This window comes from Haliotis rubra, unplaced genomic scaffold (assembly GCF_003918875.1).
Source record: "Haliotis rubra isolate DU_JTF1 unplaced genomic scaffold, ASM391887v1 Scf33, whole genome shotgun sequence".
NCBI classification, from domain to species: domain Eukaryota; kingdom Metazoa; phylum Mollusca; class Gastropoda; order Lepetellida; family Haliotidae; genus Haliotis; species Haliotis rubra.
Window position 1 is genome coordinate 586,307 of NW_025767002.1, and position 23,240 is coordinate 609,546.

At 38.0% G+C, this 23,240-nt stretch overlaps 1 protein-coding gene across 1 annotated transcript in view; it reads left to right on the forward strand.

Annotated features, from left to right (window-relative positions):
* LOC124284143 (eukaryotic elongation factor 2 kinase-like) overlaps positions 1 to 23,240 on the forward strand; it is a 48,545-nt gene that overhangs the window by 11,261 nt on the left and 14,044 nt on the right. Inside the window, 5 exon segments of the mRNA XM_046720200.1 lie at positions 2,216 to 2,253; positions 19,627 to 19,798; positions 20,565 to 20,611; positions 20,613 to 20,709; positions 22,300 to 22,560. Of these exon segments, the coding sequence (XP_046576156.1) occupies positions 2,216 to 2,253; positions 19,627 to 19,798; positions 20,565 to 20,611; positions 20,613 to 20,709; positions 22,300 to 22,560 (615 nt within the window).

Genomic DNA, 23,240 nt, shown 5'->3' on the forward strand with positions numbered 1-23,240 from the left:
TCACTCACTCACTCACTCACTCACTCACTCACTCACTCTGGTATCCAGTATGGTTGTAGGAGGCATGTACTTTATTGAATGGCAGGTAGCAACATGACACTGGAAATGTGCAGTAGCACCGGTATATTCAGATTTGAACTTATAGAAATGACAGGGAACAGTTTTCTATTTCTGACTGCTAGTTTTAGCAATATGTCATGCTGCTGTTTGGGTTGTAGATTGCCCATGTGGAAACAATTAAATAATTTTGACCATTTAAATTTCCATGACATTTGACATATTGTCCATTTTATTTATTTTTAGACTTTTTAATGACTGTATGCCAAGCTCAAAGCAGTATTTTTTATGTATGTATTCATCTTTTGGTGTCACACGTTATACTTGAACATCTGCTGTGGTAATTTTTGATGACATTAGTCGCTGGTTTGTGTCAAAATTATATTTAGTTTATGCCTTGACAGGGGTGTGTTGTAATTCTCTGACCTGTCATAAAGAGACCAGTGAAGAAGAATTGGGTTTAATGTTTAATTTTGCATTATTGAATTGAATGTTGTAATACCCCTGAATTAAAACTAAAATAACAAATTATACCAATTTTGATATAAGTATAACCATTGTTGGCCCAATTACTCTCCAAGGCTGCAGAGTTACAATTCTAGATAAAGTCACCCTCAACTTGTACTATGAAAGAAAGAACATGTTAATACAGGCTTCATATATTTTTTAAAATATTAATGAGGATTTTTAGATTTCAATGATATTTTGTCTAGATATAAATTATGTTTGAATAGCATACAGACATGTTCATGATTGGGTCAACATGTGTTCAGATATTTTTCTTTATAATTACAAAATTAAAAAAAAAGTATTTTCTGAAGTTTTTGATGATTAGTCAGCGTCCTTGAACTAATCTCAAGGGATTACATGTTGCTTAATACAGAGGATTACATGTATCACAGCTTCTGTTGAGATAAGAAGGCCTATTGACCACGAACTTCCAGAGCAGCTGTGTCTCCATTGGTGTGCCATATTTGTTCTGATTCTACGTAAACCGTGTCACAGTTTCAGTGCCCACATGGTGTTAACATAATCAAGACCATTACTGTAAAAATGGCCATTGTATCTTTGACCGAAGGTGTGTCAATGTCTGTCACAAGTCTTCAAATAGCCAGGCTGTGTGACGTATGGCACAGGCTCGCTGCTATTGAATGGCATGATCCTCATTGATGTTTTGGTTCTGGCTCCGATCCATTACGGTTATAATGGTCTTATGTACAGAAGGGTGACCTATTGTCACTGTTCCATGATAATCACATTAGTGAAAGATTCTTTATGACCGACCATGAATCTGTCGTATTAAGATGATTACTGCTACAGTATTTTATCCCCTGAAAAGTGGAAGTCTAGATTATTAATCCAAGACTTTGCTCATGCAGTCTTGTTGAGATCAAATCTTTCACTCCAATATAATACCTCTTTGTGTTATGATACAGGGAAAGCTCAACAGAAGTTTCTGTTAGGTGAACTGTGATTGGTCACCCTATCTCAACACTCACTCTTATGTTGAAAACTTCTCAGTCTCAGATACTTTGGATTGACATGGGTCAGGTCCCTCTTTATACAGCACGTGGGTCACATGCCTCCACGTATCAGTTATACCTGACTCGTCACAATGGGTAATGGGTTACCTGGCACAAAAACAATGAATTGTGTAATTCAAGCATACCCTTTACCATCATCAGTAATAGTTTAAAACTGAAAGAAATAGTTCAAAATAAAAACCACAATTTCACGTCAAATGCAACTACAGTGGTGCTGTTACTGCTAATGGAGCTGCTTCTATCTTTGGTGCTGTCGTTTATGTCCCACCCTAAAACACTAGTGTCCAACCCCAGCCCAGCCCATCACGCCACGCCAGGCCACCGCACCACACCACAACGCCATGCCACCCCACCACCACTGGGCTATACACCACACACACCACCACATGGGCACTGTGTACCACCAGGCTCAACGCAGTGTTGGTTGCTGTCATGCCAAGACCCGGGTTCGATTCCCCACATGGGCACAATGTATGAAGCCCATTTCTGGTGTACCCCACCGTGATATTGCTGGAATATGGCTAAAAGCTTCGTAAAACCCAACTCACTCACACTCATCTCAACATGTATGGTCCATGTATGTTACGTTGACCCTGTTGTTTTCTTGGTTCCAGTCCTTCACCCGTGGAGCGATGAGACAGTGCTTCAGACTGTAAGTAGACTCAGCCTTCATCAAATCCACACGTACATTACCATGCTTCTCTTACCATTAGACCGCCTCCGTGGTGTAGTGGTTAGAGCGCCCGCCCGGAGAGCGGAAGGTCACGGGTTTGATCCCCGACCGCGTCATACCAAAAGACATTAAAATATGGTACTTGTTGGTCCCTGCCTGGCTCTCGGCATTAATGGGTACAACAAGGACTGGTCGGCTCGGAGTCAGTATAATGTGTCTGAGTGGGGTATTCATGCTTCACTGCGGCATGGTATCTCAGTGGGCTAGCACTATAAAACCAGCTTAAGTCTGGGCTAGTACAAGCAGCCGCACATACACATACACACGCATGCACATCATCATATGAGCGAAGTATTCTCAAGCACGTTAAACCCATTTCACCTTACCTCACCTCACCTCACCTCACCTCACCTCTTACCATTAGAAAAACAACATTTTAATGATAAGGAAATGTTTGAAATATGATACTCCAACTTTTGAGATATAATCATATTACTGACATCTGGACTTGTTGTCGTTCTCACACTTGGGAAGTTTGGACTTTGACATAATCCAGTATGGAGGAATGAGCAACAAGTCCAAGTATGTAATTCAATTAGACTATTTTGCTCTTTGCATGTATTATGAATCTGTGATGTCTATTTGTTATTATTATGAACAAATCTGATAATTTTCTTAATTATTTAAAAAAATTATTTCTTAAGTTACTCAAAGGGCAGTTGAATTAAGAGATGTTAGGGGGTGAAGTCCTTTGATTTTCATGACTGTTGTCCTATTTAAGCACTTTATGATGAACCTGTCACCATGGTTACATTGTTTATGATACAAAAGCAATGTTAACTGTAGCTTTTGACAACCAGATTGTCCAAACATATACATGATGATTTACATAAGTAGTGGTGTGAACGTGAGCGGTATGATTAACATAAGTAGTGCTATGAACGTAAGCGGTATGATTAACAAAACAAACCTGAGTATTCAGAATTTGAAAAGGATATTATCAACGTCAAAGGAAGCACATACTTTTATTTTTTATATTTTTTTATATTTTGTAATTATGAAAACACTATTTATATTTTTTATATTTAGAACATCAAGTATTACCTCTCTCCTAGTAAAAATAAACAATCACAGAGCAAGAATATTGATGAAAAGTATTGTTCTTCTAAAACCATGTCAAGTTACACTTAAATAATACAGGCACTCTAGGCTTTGTTTTGTATGCCCTGTGGCACACTTGAAAAAACCCACATTTTTAACCTGTATTTTCTTAAAATGAATATTCATAATATTTGAAGCTGATTTTTACACTGTTGGATAATGGAACCCAAAGTTTTGCTAATCTACACGTAAACACATTGATGTCTAGATGTGGGTTATATGTTGATTTGATGGATGTGTTTGTACTGACATGTCACGCCTGACATGCTGTATAATTGTTTACAAACGTCATCTCCTGAGAGTCAGTGACCGACAGTAATCTGGCCACATGGCAGGATCTCTGACCCCAATCCAAGATCTCTGACCTCCACGTGTCAGGTCAACAGCCTGCAGTGTTGACCATGTTGGTCGATGAAGTTCACCTCTTATCATGTTTGTGAAGTGGCACACGCCCTACTGAACAGCAGATGACCCGAGGTGTCTGTTTATTGATTGCAGAGTCGGCTATTTTCCATTTGAATTCAGAGTTAATGGAAAACATGGAACTTTATTAAATTGTGTTTTAGTCTGCATTCAGTTTGCCAACACAAGATAAAGGCACTATGGTGGAGGTGTAGCATGCAGTTGTAGACTTAGGGCAGTGGCGTAGCCTAGTGGTGAAAGCCTTTGCTTGTCACGTCAAATACCTGGGTTTTATTCCCCCACATGGGTACTGTACAGGGATGCCAACCACTCCGATTTGGGGAGAGTTACTCAGATTTTCAAATACAAAATCTGCTCTCCAATTTCTCTTTAAAAAACTCCGATTTTTTAGAATAAATTCTGAATATATTTTTACGGTATACAATTTCGTAAGTCACTGGTGATTTATTTGAGTGAACACTGGTAAAATCATTCAGAAGCATAGCGTGTGATCCTTTGAGTGTCGATTGTGTATATTGCGTGTTATTGACGATGAAATTTCACAAAGTTTTTCCGAATGCATGTCATAGTCCGACCACGCACTCACCCCCAACTCGCACCTTTGGTGCTCAGGCCTGGATTTCAGCCAGTCATGACTCTGTTTTCCTTAGATTCAGGGTTTGCATATCTGGGTACAGTGTGTGAAGCCCATTTCTGCTGTCCCCCACCATAATATTTCTGGAATATTGCTATAAGTGGTGTAAAGCCATACTCATTCACTCAGTGGTAGACTTGTAGGAAATGTCTGCTATAATTTGTTGGACCGGTGATAAATTAAATGTCCCTGATCAATTGTTTTTACAGTTTTAGGCTACTGTTAATCTTACACTATTATATTAAATGCCCACCAAGAAATGGTACACCACCAAAGAATTTAGTGCAGATTCAGAACTGTTAAAAATGAATATTATTGTTTCATTGGGCTGATATTGGGAATCATGGGAGAAGTTTATCAAAAATGTACAACAGAAAAAATGTATTATTAGATTGAAAGTGGTCTTTTCAAACAGATAGAAACTGCCTGTTCTCACACAGATCAATTTCTAGTCAGTTAATCATTCTGTTCATTTTTTCACTTTAAAACCTATGAAGATCCGGGGTAGAATATTGATCTTCAGTAACCCATGCTTGTCGTAAGAGGCGACTAACAGGATCGGGTGGTCATGCTCGCTGATTTGGTTGACACATGTCATCAGTTCCCCATTGCGCAGATCAATGCTCATGCTGTTGATCACTGGATTGTCTGGTCCAGATTATTCACAGACCGCCGCCATATAGATTGAATATTGCTGAGTGCGATGTAAAACTAAACTCACCCCCACTCATTTCCACTTTAATATCTCAACTTGATAAACATTTGAGGCATTAAGGCCTTTCAGAGCAATTTTTGTTCTCTGTTCTGAATATAATAGGATCACTGTAGGTGAATGTCACTTGTCTCAAACTAGGATTATCTTCATAGTTCCATGGTACCCACTAATAATTAACTGTGTTTATTGACATAATTCAAGTTGTTTATTTTTGTTTCCTGGTTTCTATTACCCACTTTAGATATTAGTCAGATTTTATCTGATAAATAACTTCCCCTGCTTTAAAGGACAAGGGACTATATTCAGGGCGAAGTTCATGCTGACAGTTCTAGATCGGGACGTCCTATTGACGAGACGTCATGCTGTATTGAGCTGACATGTGTCTCTCTTTATGCAGACATGCTAAAGAATCGGGGAGATAAACAAGCTGTTATTGTATACTGTCTCACTGTGAATGTTGCACTCTTCCCAGAGTATAGAGGTCGCCATTTGCATGTTGAGGAGGTGTAACACTATCTGGTTGACTGATTATGTTGGTTAGAGATGATTTTTCACACAAAGGATGATGCAGTTTGTGGCCTTGACACTTGCAAGCAAGTGCAGTGATATGAATATGATGTCGTTGGTAGCTTGCTGCCATTGCCTGGGGCGCACAAGTGACAAATTTGAGTCTTTCATGACAGTTTCGTGGCCCTGCATAACATTAAACAATGAGATGAGGGCAGTAGATCAGAAGTGCATTTGTTAACTAGATAACCTTTTTCAGTTAAGATAGATAAGTAAGGTGTTTTTAATACTTGAAACCATGCTCCTAGACTGGGAGTTTATCTTTGACATTTTTAGGCAGTAATGCACCTGGGCATCCTTTCACAAAGCACTAAGGTGATCGTAAGTAGGGGTGGGTATTGCAGATAATTTTCATATTGCGATATATTGTGATGCGAAATCATATATTGCGATATGTATTGCAATATATTGCATAAAGTCTCTTTTAACAAAAAATGACTCATAATCGCGTTAATGCTTTATAATAAAGCAAAAACACAACAAATTCACAATGCTTGATTAAGCTTTAATAACAACTTTTAATCATGACAAAATAAAACCGTGAACTTTTTCAACCCAAATGCTGCCATGCTTAAACCTTTGTCCTAGTATTTGTTCGTTGTTGGGTGTCACCATTTTACAACAATCGCATGACTTCTGGTGTGAAAAACGGATATATCCGAAGATTTCCGTGTGTTACAAAGTTTTCCTAACACATGTCAAAATACCGGTTTTCAATCAGCGTGTATCGCAATACGTATCGTTTTGATGACTGAACCGGTAAATACCGGTAAACCGGTTATATTGCACAGCCTTAATCGTAAGTCACTAAGGTAACCTTAGTGCAATGTTAAAGAATGGGAGTTAAGGTTAACCTTAGTAAAGGTTGCTTCTTGAAAGGAGCCCCAGGTCTTTTGTGCCCAACTTGCACAGACAATTTGTGTCATTAAGTAATATTAGATCTAGACATACGACCATTGTCTATTGTATTGGCAAATAAAGTGTATTGCAAAATAATGTGATACAGGTACCAGTTTTGTGATATGTACTGCAATATATTTAGAGCGTATGTGTTTGACACTAAGTGACACTAATTGTACATGCAGATCCTATTTTCTACATACTAAGGCCCAAAATATATGTTATGGTTCTGAAAACAGCCATCTCAAAATTAGGTTGTATAGTTAAGGATTCTGTTTTCTTTTTTGTTATACAATTTATAGCATGAAAAGTATGCTGTTTTGTCAATTAATTACAAAGGGAAACACAAGTTTTTAATGAAAGTCTGTGAAGATTTGAATGTAAACCATAGCGATAATTAAAAAACCTTCATTTATTGTTTTATCCAGTACACTGGTTCTCAGAAAAAAATATTGTAATATGTATTATGTGAAAAGTGTGTTGTGGTATACTGGTTATAGCATGCAGTTCAAGTAATTCTGGGGGTGGTGGGGTAGCCTAGTGGTTAAACTGTTTGCTCATCACACCGAAGACACGGGTTCCATTCCCCACATGGGTACAATGTGAAGTCCATTTCTTGTGTCCCCATCGTGATATTGCTGGAATATTGCTAAAACCGGTTTAAGACCAAACCCACTCATTCACTCACCTAGTAATTTTGATTAGCCTATAAAAATGATAATGGCGATGTAATTGGGAGAGCAATTGTTTAATGATTATGGTCAATGCTCACCATTTGGGGAATAACTAACATAATTATGGTTGATTGTCCTAGTCCAATTAGCTTTGTAAGTCCGACTCCTCTGTTAAATTTTTAAGTCAGCTTGTTGGAAGCTACTTGTTCAGACTTTTATGGGCACAATATGTCTCTGCCTGTGTAAAGTGTATTGTGTTTGAATTACAGTTATCAGATGCTGTGCTTCTCATATAAATTTTGTGAGATTGCACACCTTGACCACAAAACAGACATTTAGTCACTGAAATGAAAATTTTAAATTTTTGGCACTACTTACCTTTTAAAATATTATTGAAAGGAACCCTAAACTCCATTTTGTGGCATTACTTGCTGTTTAAAATACATGTATTGTTAAAACCAACCCAAAACTCCAGAAATCTCATCGTTTCAGTCATAGACTTGCTTTGTTTCTGAAGAGAATATTGGTATATAAGTTATAGACTTAATGTGAACCAAGTGAAAGAAATAACTTTGAGTCCATGGTTAGATAGTGTTTGGACCCATGGCTTTCCTGCTGTTACAAGTTTATTGCATGTTCAACAGTCTACTGATACCACCTGTGGAAGGTCTGTGTCTGTTAAAAACTACAAGTTCAGGTTATATCCCCCTTTTGTTCAGGACACATTCTTACAGGTAGTTGGAGCTAGGTATTGAATAGAACCTTTGTTGGGATTCTCTCTGTTTGGAATTGGTCCAAGCTTGTGGCAGAAGGAGACTCAATGGATCATGAAGTCAGGCTGACTGACTTGCTTGACGGCATGTCATCGTAGCCTGACAGTGTAGATCGTTGTTTATAATGTCAGTCACTGGATTATATGGTCCAGACTCGATAATTTACGGGTCACTGTCATGTAGATGTAATTTTGCGGCGTTAAACATCAAACACATATGCTCACACTTGTGAAGATCTGAGTTAAAAGTGGTCTTCTGCAACCCTGCTTGTTGTAAGAGACGACTGACGGGATCGGGTGGTCCTGGCTCGCTGGTAGTTTCATGCCATATTCTAATTATTTAACTAGATGTTCATAATGTCAATCACTGGATTGTCATGTCCAGATTTTATCATTTACAGACCACTGTCAAACAACTGGAAAATTGCTGAAACGGTTTTGAATAATGCACAAACAAAAACGCTAAGTTGTATTAAAACCATCCTGCAAACAGCTGAGGTCTATCACCAAGCGCCGCCATATAGCTGGAATATTGCTGAGTGCGGCGTAAAACTCAACTCACTCACTCACTATCACCAAGCGAGTGGGTCACCATAGCTTTGAGTCTAATAAAATAGATGCTTTTTCAGGGAAATGCATCGTGTAATATCTCTCTGTGTCAATTTTGCAAAGGGTATGCTATAGAGTGCAATCTAGTCTCATTTTCCACAGCACTGATAGGAATCATGATTATAATCAATGACTGTCTATATTGAAATGGTATTTAATCACAGCTAACTCAAATTGATTAGGCGATGATGAATGGTTGGATTGATAGATAGATCAGATGCTACTGCATTTTGGAAGAAATAACCCCAGCTTTGGGTTATGAACAGTCTCGCTGTGGTATATCTCAGAGTAGATGTCAAATATTTGGGGGACAGGTTAGGTAATCCTTTATGTGCAGAGTCTTGCTCTTTTTATTCAGGAAACCCAGACAGAGCACAAACAGAGGAGTTGATTAAGTGACAGTAGCTTTTGAAACCGCTCCTTGAATTAAGAGCAATTGAGTACAGAATGAAGTATCCTTATGTCAGAATGACTTTAACCCATCCTGTACTGGTACCCCTTGTCACCCAGTTTTACTACCTAGGCCAGTTAGGATGTTTCTTGTTTTGTATTTATTCTTCATGCCAGGTGTACAACATAATGAATGGTTTTCATGTTTTGACCAGAAAATATTGATTTTAGAGACGTTAACCATAAAGTACATGTTTCATGTTTTATTACATTTTTTATCTGAAAATTGTGATTTTAATGATGTGAGAAATAAACACAGGTTAACATCTGTTTATAACAAAATGAAAGGTTTTCATGTTTTATTTGAGTTTTGTTTTGACCAGAAATTAGGGATTTCAATGACGCGAGCCAGTAAATACAGGTTAACATCTGTAGCAATGTCTGTCAATAATATTCATGGCTTGTTCTCCCTGCAGCATTTGTTGGGTAAGATAAACAATGCTGCCTTGTCATATATCTCATATATAGTATTGGTTGCATATATTTGTGATTCTTGAAATACTTCTCATCAGGATATATGTACCTGTTACGCATTAGGCAAGGAATGCTTGTTGCATTATAAAGCTAAAATACCTGTTGCATATAAGGCACGAAGTATCAGTAGCATACAACATGGAAAATGGATATTGCATATTAATCGAGAAATACCTGTTGCATATAAATCGAGAAATACCTGTTGCATATAAATAGAGAAATACCTGTTGCATATAAATAGAGAAATACCTGTTGCATATAAACAGAGAAATAACTGTTGCATATAAATCGAGAAATACCTGTTGCATATAAATCGAGAAATACCTGTTGCATATTAGGATTGAAATGTGCATTACTTATTGATAATGTGTCAGGCAGTGACTATCTGTTGCATATCAGGATATATAAATTAGCTGTTTATGCAGCTATAGTTACATCTTACATATCATGCTATAATTATCATATGTATATGAAACTATAGATATATGTCACATACTAGGCTAAAAATATCTGTGACATGTTCGGCTAGAAAAGACTGAAGTATGTTTTATTTTAAACAGAAATGCAATTGATAAAAGACTATTGCTGCAATAGCCTGGGTGTCATGATTTGACATTTATGTATGCTATAAGTCAGTGGGTAAGTATGGGTTTATGCCACCTTTAGCAATATTCCAGCAATATCATGGCTAGGGACACCAGAAATAGGCTTCATACATTGTACCCGTGATGGGAATCAAAAGCCGAGTCTTTAGGATGACAAGCAAACACTTTAACCACTAGGCTACCCCACTGCCCTGTGCGAAAAAAAGGCATTAGGGAAGATAAGAACACTTGCTCATGAATTCAGGATTAATTTTGAGGAAAATAAAACTATCTGTCAGGGATGTTTATTTACATTTATAAAGTTCACTACAGCAGAAGGAAACAACAACAGTTCGTCAGTGATAGGACTGCAAGGACATTTCCTTAGTTGCAGTTCTTATCAAAGCTGACAGCTGCCTGATACCTGCAATACTAGACCCCTTCCATGCTAGAACCCAATGGAAACTGGGTTAGAACTGTCTAAAAGCAAGCTGTGCTGGGATGGCCACATGCACATATTTATAAGAGGCGACTAGCGGGATTGACACCTGTCATGACACCCCAGGTGTGTAGATTAATGCTGATGCTGTTGATCACTGGCTTGTTTGGTACAGACTCGATTATTTATAGACTGTCGCTACAGCTAGAATATTACTGAGTGCAGCATTAAACAGCAAACAAAGAAAACATGCACTGACAATAGACAGATGAAGCCATCAGCATTTGGCTGAGACAATTCTGCAGATCGCAAATGGTTGGTTCCCAGACTAGAATCGTCCCTCAGCCAATGCTTTGTTGGTTGGTTGCAAGTCGTGGTACATCAGATAGATATTCAGTACCTCGATATTTATACTGTGTCCCACACCGTGATATTGCTGGCACATTGCTAGACTAACAACTCGTCTCTGAAATGAACATGTTTTACTGAAAAGTTCATAGTAAAAAAAAATATAATATAATGAAAAAAAAAGCCCTGAGACTTTCTTCATTTTCAGAAATCTAGACTTGCCACATTTTCTAGACTTGCGTGGGCTTTCTTGGATATATTTGCTTCAGGGTCTGTATGACAGACTAGCACATTGCCTAAAGCAACGTAAAAGCCAACTCACTAACTCACTGACGATATTTATACTTCCAATGTCTGTCTGTTTGCCTTGCCCGGACTTGACAATTTGTAGGTGATCATCAGAGAGTGGAAATACTGCCGAGTGTGTCTTAAACAACAAACAAACAGTTTCCCCATCAAATGTTTTGTAGCATATTAGTCCAGCTCCAACACATAGATGTCTTCTGAAAAAATGTTTATGAAACCAAAATAATATTATGAAAATCCACTTGCTCATATTAATGTTAGTTGTGTTTAGTATTCAGCTTGTGAAACTCATTTCTGTTTACAGCTTTGTGTATTGAATTCTGAACATCTGCTTGGTATGACTAATGCTAGTGATATGTATTGATACTGTTCAGTCGTGACGATGGAATAATAGTTTCTTTATTAATATATAAAGAATATAATTCAAAACATGTTTATCTTTTAGATTAAGTAAGTGTTGTCAGATGCCTTCAGGGTTGCTCAGATGCAGCGATGAATACATGATTGATTAGGAAGATAGTATCTGGTGACCTACTTGCTCAGGTGTTGCCTGAACAGTGCATGTCTTTAACATAAACAAGACGTAAACTTCACGTGAAGGAGATTTATTGGATTACGACAGTCTCCTGACACCAGATGGCGCAGTTCAGTCACCTGATGTTATTACCTTGACATTTCTTCTGCGTTAATTGACAGTATCGATGGACGAATCTGTTGATAAAATATTGTCTCTATATGCATTAGAAAGGAGGTGACTGAGTGTTTAAAGAATTTCGGGTTCTGTCTGATCAACAAGATCAAGCGCCGAAAGTTCTGTTTTGTAATGTGAGATTGATTAATGAATGCTTAATGTTCAGTGAACACAACATTGTTTCAAGTGTTAAAGAGCTACTGATTGGTTACAGTTCATGTTACTTCAACATGGACGTAGATTGATGAGATTCTTTCGTGTTTGTTTGACATTAAAGTGAATAAATCGTGTTGCCGAGTCTGTGTCCAATATTGACCAGTGTGCAACTGTTTTTGCGAATTGTGATCAGTGTCATTTATGTTTGTAACATTTTGTGAATTATTCTTAAAATAAAGACTTTCATGACTTTGCAGATTGAATCATCAACACAAAACGTTACAGAATCTCATACAAAATGAGTGAAATTTATGAAAGTGTAATACTAGACATTCTGTCAGAAAACATCCAAAATATTGGACAGTTAGCCAGTCACAAGCTGTGGAATTGTTTGCATTTTATGTATTCAGTATTTTAGATTTAGTCAATATATTAGTGGGTCTAGTTCTTGTTGCAAACAACAGTACTGCATTGGCATTTGGTTTGAATTAGCTCAATCCACACTCTGTGTTTAAGAAACAATCATCTAAGCACAAATACTCTCTACTGAGTGGGTATGAGGTTTTGCAGCCTTTAACAACATTGCCACAATGTCATAGTGGTGGGGACCAAAAAAGGGCCTCACACATCGTACCCAAGTAGGGAATCAAACTGGACCTTTAGCCTGCTGAGCAAACACTTTACCCAGTAGGCCAACCTACCACCTGCTAATACATATGATAAAAGTTCACTATGTAGAACAGGGCCATGGATCACCAATTCTTTCATCAATAAGATCATGTAAACAAAATCAAATATACTTCCTGGCAAGGTTGTGAGTGTTACTAATATTCATTCTGAATCAATAAATTTGTACTATTGTATCAAGCCTATAGGTACTTTATGGGCTAGGGCCTAAAATGCCACTGACTTTTCATAATGAACATCTTCAGCTATTTATGCTACTCACAGGCCTGAGTGTAGTCAGCATTTGTACAGAACCTGTTAAATGTGCAAGGGCCGGTGGGGTAGCCTAGTGGTTAAAGTGGCTCGTCACGCCGAAGACCCGGGTTCAAATCCCCACATGGGTACAATGTGAGAAGCCCATTTCTGGTGTTCCCCTGCCGTGATGTTGCTGGAATATTGCTAAAAGCGGCGTAAAACCAAACTCAGTCAGTCAGTTAAATGTGCAAATAATAAGGTTTCTGATTATTTCCTTTATTAGATGCATGTATTTCTCTCAGACTCTCTTTAACCACTGGTGCTTAATCAGAAATGTAAAAGGAAATAAATGAGAGAATTCAGTGCATAAACCGAGACCTGGCATATATTTGAGGAAATATGGTATTCAAATTTCCATTATTTTCTTGCACAGTGAAGTCAACACAGGTTTTTCCTACATGGAATGCAACTCAGATTCAAGAGATATGTAATGTGACTGAATGAGTTAGAGTTGTGTTGTCAGCTATTGGTAAGCCTAGTGCAGTCCAGATTAAATGCAGGGTTGTTTCCGTTTGAAATATGTTGACTGTAGCAAAACACAAGTCATGTGATATATATGCTACTTTGACAGTACAAGTTAACATTGTATCCTATTGAGTGGTGTATAATTTAAAGAGAAATCATGAAATACATTTATTTTATTGATGCCTCAAATGTTGAAAATACTACTTGACAGAAGTTACACACACTATTCTTTTGAGAAGTATATAATTTCAATAAAAAATACTATTCTTGATATAAATTTTAATTATACCTCAAATTTTTAAGTCAGCACATTATGAAAAACGATTTTGCATCGTACAAGGATGCCTCTGCAGGCTTTTCATAATTTCAGATAAATTGGACATGGTCTACATGTTTCATCAGGTTTCTTTCCAGCTTAGTTAGATAAGATAAGATATAACTTTATTATCCCATTATTCTTTTTGTATCAAAGATGGCCTTCAAATGAATACATACAAAATTCATAAAAATATACACAATAATTACATGCACAAAATGAATGCTGATGATTCCATACAATTAACCACACAGATAAAGTTGCTGAGTTAATAGTTATTGCATGCATGATTGGTGCAAAGGATTGGTATCCAAAATGTTTTTATTTCCAAAGACTTAAGTTCTAGACAATTAAAACATCCCACACTAATGCTAAATTGCCCATGGTATGTCGTCGTAGCCCATGCTAAAGTCAGAGTGACATGTCCCGCAGTGGGATGTTGTTGTCAGTGCATAATGCAGTGTTGCGTCTAGAAAACCTGGGCTTGGTATTTTGTATGGAAACTAGATATTCTTTCAGCTACCGCCGAGATATTTTCTTGATCAAGACTAGTAACCTAAAGGAAAAATATACATCATGCATCAGTGTAGTTTTTGTGGCGTACCATTCCTTGTTTATTTCTCAACAGACTGAAGCATGAATATATTTTTCTAGCATTTTCAGGGACAGTTTCTGGGATACAATCCCAGCTCCTTTCCTGAATATCAGATGGTCATAGTACAGGAATTATCTTCCTCATAGCCTAACCAGAATGGATGGCCACCTTTGGGCTTAAATGTTATTCGACAAAATTATAGTAATGAACGTGTCAAGTGTATTTATCATTATAGCATGGAGACAGTTGTTACTTGATAATCAAGTGAAGTTCTTGAAAGGCTTTTAGAAGTAGAACGAACATGAATGCATGACATGTTTCTATGGATAACAACTTCTTTATATTCTTTATACGACGTTTCAGAGCTACTTCTTGCTCCTTCATCAGGTTAGAAATTGCTCTGAAACTAAGTATAAAGAATAAAAAGAAGTTGTTTTCCCTAAAACCGTGTCATATATTGATAATCAAGGATAGTAGAATGCATACATACGAAGAAAGTGATCATTTTGTTCCATGAAGATCACCACCAGAATTTTGTCAAATGAGACTTTTTCCTTATATTGCAAGATATTGAAGGATTTATTCCGTCAGTCTTTACTTGTCAAAACTGTGAGATTGTTTGAAGCCTGTCATACGACAGCTGTGTATGAAAAGCTTGATGTTTTCTATCTAGATCAGTTGAAAGACCTAATAACAGCACTGTCGGATGAATAAAGACATTTTTTGTGGAAGTGTTAGCAGGTTTCTACAGTCCTATGTAGAAATATGATTACAACAACTTTTAGCAGGTTTCTGCATGTGGATACAGGTAAAAGTGGACACTAAGCCGGGTGATTTAGGGAATCAGGTGAAGTAAACAAGCAGAGCTCCAAGGCTTTACCGTAAATAGTGTGGTCGTCTGGACAAGAAATACTACAGCTGTGGACAGCTGTCTATCATTATATATACTGTAGTTATTCAGGTTGTCTATCATTAGATATACTGTAGTTATTCAGGATGTCTATCATTAGATATACTGTAGTTATTCAGGTTGTCTATCATTAGATATACTGTAGTTATTCAGGTTGTCTGTCATTAGATATACTGTAGTTATTCAGGATGTCTATCATTAGATATACTGTAGTTATTCAGGCTGTCTATCAGTAGATATTATTCAGGATGTCTATCATTAGATTAGTTATTCAGGTTCTCTAGTCATTAGAGGATATATATACTGTAGTTATTCAGGTTGTCTATCATTATATACTGTATATACTGTAGTTATTCAGGCTGTCTATCAGTAGATATACTGTAGTTATTCAGGCTGTCTATATACTACACTGAATCATGTTAGTTCTTTCTTTATTTTACAATGAAATCATGTAGGCTGTCTGTTTTGTTACTCTGAAATCATGTAGGCTGTCTGTTTATGTTACTCTGAAATCATGTAGGCTGTCTGTTACTCTGAAATCATGTAGGCTGTCTGTTTATGTTACTCTGAAATCATGTAGGCTGTCTGTTTATGTTACACTGAAATCATGTAGGCTGTCTGTTTATTTTACACTGAAAACATGTAGGCTCTGTCTTCACACTAAAATCTAGTAGACTGTCTTTACACTGCTATCTAGTAGGCTGTGTCTTCACACTGCTATCTAGTAGGCTCTGTCTTTGTTTTACACTGAAATCATGTTGGCTCTCTCTTGAATTTACCTTGAAATCTTATACGCTCTGTGTTTGCTCAAATCTAGTAGGCTCTGTCTTTTATTTTACATCAAATCATAAAGGTGCTGTGTTTATTTCTGACATTCAGGTAAAAGTGGACACTAAGCCGGGTGATTTAGGGAATCAGGTGAAGTAAACAAGTACAGCTCCAAGGCTTTACCGTAAATAGTGTGGTGGTCTGGACAAGACGTGCAACAGCTGTGGACAGCTGTCTATCATTATATATGCTGTATTTATACTACATTCAATCATGATGGCTCTCTTTCTATTTTACACTGAAATCATGTAGTCTTTATTATACACTGCAATCTAGTTGCCTCTGTCTTTACTCTAGAATTGTGACGGCTGTCTGTTTATTTTACTCTGAAATTGTGATGGCTGTCTGTTTATTTTACACTGCAATCATGTGACCTCTGTCTTTACTGGAAATCCTGTAGGCTATCTGCTTATTTTACACTGAAATCTGGTAGTCTTTATTATACACTGAAATCTGGTAGTCTTTATTATACACTGAAATCTGGTAGTCTTTATTATACACTGAAATCTGGTAGTCTTATTATACACTGCAATCTCGTAGTCTTTATTATACACTGCAATCTAGTTGCCTCTGCCTTTTCTCTGAAATTGTGAAGGCTGTCTGTTTATTTTACACTGAAATCTGGTAGTCTTTATTATACACTGAAACTTAGGAGGCTAGTACTCCTCTGGAAAATTATGCAAACTAATCTGATAAATAAAGTGTTTCCACAGTTTTATGTGGGCAGTATATTCTGAATGGCAGCCAGTGTTAATAGGTTATATGTTTACAGGTGTTATATCTTGTTATAATAAGGGTGGTGGGGTAGCCTAGTGGTTAAAGCATCTGCTCGACACACTGAAGACCCGGGTTCGATTCCCCACAAGGATACAATGTGTGAAGCCCATTTCTGGTGTCCGCCGTCGTGATATTGCTGCAATATTGCTAAAAGCGGCGTAAAACCATCCTCACTCACTCACTATAATACGGTGGTGGGGTAGCCTAGTGGTTAAAGCATCTGCTCGTCACATTGAAGACCCGGTTTGATTCCCCACATGGGTACAATGTGTGAAGCCCATTTCTGGTGTCCCCCGCTGTGATATTGCTGAAATATTGCTAAAAGCGGCATAAAACCAAAACTGACTCTTGTTATAACATGTACGGTAATAGACCCATGGTAACCTGAGCCTGGTCATTCCCCTGTACTGTAAACATCTCATTGAACCTGTGCTAGCCTGACAGGATCTTTGTCAGCTAAAACTGCCCATTGATAGTAGGATGAACGATGACATCTGGGGTAAACTTTATTAGAGTTGGGTTGAAGGGATTCCTTTGTGTCAGACAGATGGAGTATATGTCAAGATTTTATAAATTGTTTATACTGCTGACTTTATAACTTCATAAATAAGTTTTGTTTAAGGCATTAATAGCTTGTACGTTGTCAAAAATATAACAATTCCTTTGCTGGTAATAGGATATCTGGTGAAAATGGTTCTTGTTTAAAGGTGGTAACAGTTGTCAATCATTATTGTGTAAAGATCAGCAGCCTCGAGGTTGTAAGCTGCAGGATTTGGGTGTACAGTGTTGCATCCACGCTGCGCAAATTGCGGGATTCCCCACAATTAACGTATATCTCCCGCAAAAAATGAAAATCGATGCGTGACCTGTCACGCAACTCAGGCACCTGCATAACGTGTGGGTCTCGTGGACGCATTTACATATCGCAAATCAAAAGCGTCTTTGGTAAATATATAAACAAGGCTGCAAATCGTGTTGATAAACTCTTCAGTTTGTTAAACCAAACCAGTTTCATCATTCTCTCTCTTTTCATGACAAATACCCAAAGCAGTTTTTTACGGACAGACGGAGCCTAATACTATTAACTTCATCTTAAATTACGACCTTCACTTTCATTACTTTTTATGTTTGATTTGATAATTTGCGGCGGAGGATTATGTCACCTTAGTGACAATGCTTGTTTTACCTATATCTATTTTCTGTTTTGCATACTGATTGCTATTTCCGGCTCTGTATGGGAGACAAATGCACACAGTGATCTTAATCCCTCATGTAACACAATGCAAAACAAAAACAAATATTAGAACTGAAAAGGTAAACAGTCTTGTCTAGTGGTGTTTAATTGCAAATTTACTGTCTTTACTGACAAAGTCGTCTTCTCTTGTTTGTTCACACAAAGTGATATGTAATGTCGTTTTCTTACCCCTGAAAAAAAAGTTTCACGAAAACACAACTCGTAGATAAGCTGATATCCTTCTGCAGACTGCTTTTTTGGGTCCTCAAAATTGGGCTTATCTACGGTAATATAGTAAGAAATTAGAGAGACGTTTATTTCACTGTATATGTCACAATGTTGAGCCAAAGGTCAGGTAAGAAAACTCATGTGAATAGTTAAGTCAACTTAAGAAATATGGTAAATGAAATGGCATCAGCATTACAGTAAATACCTATCTTTAGTCAATATGTCATCCCCCACTGCTTGGTGCATCAGGTCCCCCTCTTTTGTAACAGTTAAGCATTATTGGGATGTCCCCCCTCTTAATCCCAAATTCCTGGATGCAACACTGGTGTAGGATCCAGTAAATCTTAAAGGTCTTACAATTTGGAATAGAACTAGTACAAGTTCTGCCTGACTAGCAGAGTTTCATTTGGTGTGGCACAGTCACAGGTATATCATTGCTGAGTGCAGTGTTAAGTAAGATGCAAATAAACAGATAATAGTGATAACATTAAGGTATGTTGGCAGTTCAGTCGCTGGTCTGAGTATAGAAGCATTGTATTCAGTCAGAGGTAATTACTCGCCTTATGACAAATAGAAGATTGCAACACTTGTGTTTTGCCATGTTGATGGTTCACTACCGCCATACCTGTACAGAGAGCTCTCTACTTACAAGGCTCCACAAACACTCCGCTCTCCGTGAGAAACTGTTAAAAATCCTTAAAGTCAGCAGGACAGCGCTCTTTCAAATATAGTGCGCCCTCAGTCTGGAATGCTCTCCCAAATGAACTCTGCAATTCCTCTTCTCTAAGTTCATTCAAGACCGGTTGTAAAAACTTTCTTATTTAAACAAGCTTTCCTTTAATGTGTACATTTTTTGTGAGAGAAATGTGCAAAGAGTCCTTTCAGAGATTAGCTATCCGTTATTATTATTATTATAACAACAACACAGTGTCAAAAGAAATTGATGCCTTGAGCCAAATATGACTTGGTTGAGTCAAACACTTTTGGCAGAAGCTGCATATATAGCTTGATGTCCAATCAGTTATCAGTATAAACAGTGAACACACTGCATCTAAAATTCGACGTCTTGGCAATAGCAAGCTTGTTGAAGATTATGGAATTCTCTATTGTTTCAGGAAAAAGCTGTCAACATTCTCCAACAAGGCGGACTGGAAACATGCTTGTAACTATGTGGCCAAGTCCTACATAGAGAAGGTTGATCGTGAGGTGTACTTTGAGGATGTGAAGCTCCAGATGGATGCTAAACTGTGGGGAGAGGAGTACAATCGTCACAACCCACCGAAGAAGGTAGGATGGATGTATAATATACATTGACATGTGTTCCAGGACACACAGCTACACATAGACACACGAGTTACTGTACATTGACACATGGGTTTTCATAAATGTGGAAGGCAGTGATGTAGTTTAAAAGCCCTGTTCTAGTAGTTTATATGCTTGCATTTAATATGAATATCACCTTTTGGTGTAGTACTTGGGTGCAGTGTGTGATAAACACAATGTGTGATGGGTGCAGTGTGTGATAAACAATGTGTGATGGGTGCCCTGTGTGCACAATGTGTGATAAACACAATGTGTGATGGGTGCAGTGTGTGATAAACACAATGTGTGATGGGTGCAGTGTGTGATAAACACAATATGTGATGGGTGCAGTGTGTGATAAACACAATATGTGATGGGTGCAGTGTGTGATAAACACAATATGTGATGGGTGCAGTGTGATAAACACAATGTGTGATGGGTGCAGTGTGTGATAAACACAATGTGTGATGGGTGCAGTGTGTGATATGCACAATGTGTGATGGGTGCAATGTGTGATATGCACAATGTGTGATGGGTGCAGTGTGTGATAAACACAATAAACACAATGTGTGATGGAGTGCAGTGCAGTGTGTGATATGCACAATGTGTGATGGGTGCAGTGTGTGATATGCACAATGCGTGATGGGTGCAGTGTGTGATATGCACAATGTGTGATGGGTAAATTGGGAGTCCCATGACCCATATACCTGTTAATAACACCAGAATAATAGAGACTGCATCCTTGCTCCAGGTGGACATATTCCAGATGTACATCTTGGAGTTCAAAGAAAGAAAGGGGTCCCCTTTTTCACCTGGAACACTTCATCGAGGGTGACTATGTCAAGTACAACTCAAACTCCGGATTTGTGGAGGAGACCATCAGACTGACACCACAGGTAAATTCTTAATGCAAACACACAGACTTATGAGATGATCGTAACAGTAAGACCATCATAGCTCTAATGCTCCAACACAGATTAATATATCCATAGCATTAAGGCGATCTACAAGATTCCATTCTTTAATATCAATTCACGATAGTCATAACACTTGTAGCTACCTTGTAGAACCGATCACACTGTTTAAGCACAGAAAGCCTGAGTTTGATTCCCCTCCTGGATACAATCTATAAAGCTTATTTCTGATTCTGATTTCATATTACCAGAGTATTACTAAAAATAATGTAAAACCATACTCTTTTCATTGACAGTATATATGAACCCTTAAAGGTCACATGCAACCAAAAAATCAAACATAATTAAAACACAATTATCACTTATTCATGACATATAATATACATTGCTGATTATGAAAAAACATATAAACAAAATTATAAGCGTACAATCGCAAATCAAAAGTGCAATATTTTGTACTTGGGTTTACTTACCAACAAACGAAGCAGCCGGGATACCGAATCCAGTCAGAGCAGGTGGGTGTGCACTCAAGTGTAACGGCTGGTTCATTTGCAGATGCCTCATGGCTCATTGTGTGTGTATATATAGAGATGTTGGGTTCTGCAATCAACAGACAATAACATGTCATGTGTACAAGTATGTGTAATTACATAATGTGACAGAGACCGAACTCGGGCCATAAATCAATGCGTTTTGTTTATGGTGTATAGCCTGATAGGTGTTAAGTTCAAATTGCATGTGGTCAGTGATTGAAGTTGTGTATTGAATATTGTCATTAGCAGACAGGCAGGCAGACACATATGTGTCAATAAAACAGACATTGAGTTTTGTCTGTGACAATGACATATCTATATCACAGTTAGAAATTCTGTCAACGCTAAATAATGACATTGCTTTTAAGTATCAAACTGAGAAAGTGACTCGGTAAGAAGAACGTGTGGTGAAATAGACAAATGAAATTATATAAACAGTTAAATCGGTAATCTACTGTCATAACATATAAAAAGCTTGTGCCTGTGAATATCAACAAAACATTAGAAAAATAGCTCACACCAAAGCCTTCACCGAGTAATCACCGGACAACCCGCTTCCAAGCTGCGCAGCAACCTATTTCACTGCGCGATGAGCGCAGCTATGCCCAGCCCAGCCCAGCCCAGCCCAGCCCAGCCCAGCCCAGCTCAGCCCAGCTCAGCTGTTGAAACCAAAATTAGTGAATCGTTTGAACTCCGATTTAGCACGGTTTTTTTCATCGCATTATTTTTCAACTTTGTAAGTTGAATTTGCATTTTTGATGATTTGTTTCGGTAAGTCCATTCCGAAAGATATCAGAATCTGCAAAGTTGTGTTTTACGTTGCATGTGACCTTTAATATATTCTTGGGCAGAGGGGAAGCGGTTAAAGCGTTTGTTCCTCACACTGAAGACCTGGGTTAGATTCCCAACTTGTGTACAATGTGTGAAGCCCATTTCCATCCCCCCGTTGTAATACTGCTAATGTTGGCATAAAACCATACCAACTCACTCACCCATAGTATATTCTAAAGCTTCTTTACCTCTGAATCTTGTTTCCCAGGCCTTCAGCCACTTCACGTTTGAGCGCTCTGGCCACCAAATGATCGTGGTGGATGTCCAGGGCGTGGGGGACCTGTACACCGACCCCCAGATCCACACCGTGGAGGGCAAGGAATACGGCGACGGCAACCTGGGGGTCAAGGGGATGGCGCTGTTCTTCCACTCCCATGTCTGCAACACCATCTGCCACAGTTTTGGTCTGTCGGAGTTCGATCTGTCCTCCCATGAGCTTAACAGTCACAAGGACTTCCTGGCCAAGCAGGTGATTGACTGACAAGCTTATGTAAAATCTGATAGTGATGTAATCCTGGAATGAGTTTAGTGAGATGATAATCCAAATAAGTCATGCTTGGTGATTTGACAGAGGCAGAAAATGAAAGATTTTTGGGTTGTGACTACATCAAGATGGTGATGTGTTACTGATGTGGAATATTTTGGTTGCTAGTCGGTGTAAATCTGGAGTATTGTGGTTGCCTGTTGTCACTCTTGTGGCCATAGTGAAAAAAAGGAAGTGTGTTACGGTGTAGTAGTTTGGATGACATGTGTTGTTAAATGTGATTTGAATCCTGGCAATCCTGAAATTTTCACATTTACACTTTCCTTCATCAATATTGTCCAAAATTTGAGAAGCATGATGTTATTAAAGCAACACAAATATCATATCTGTTAGGTCTACAGGTCATTATTTTTCAGAATAGCCTTTTCCTTGACTTGCTAACATAATCACAGCATGTCAAATGAATTGTCCATAGGTGGATCCAGAGGGAGGTGGGATGCAGGGTGTGTACCTCCTTCTGTCTTGAAAGTTTATTAAATGACCATTGAAACTTTTGTGAAAATGAAGTTCGCACCTCCCCTTTCTCAAAAAGCTGTATCCGCCCGCTGAAATGTTATAACAACATATCAGAAAAACATCATTTCATTTGTTTCATTTATACAATA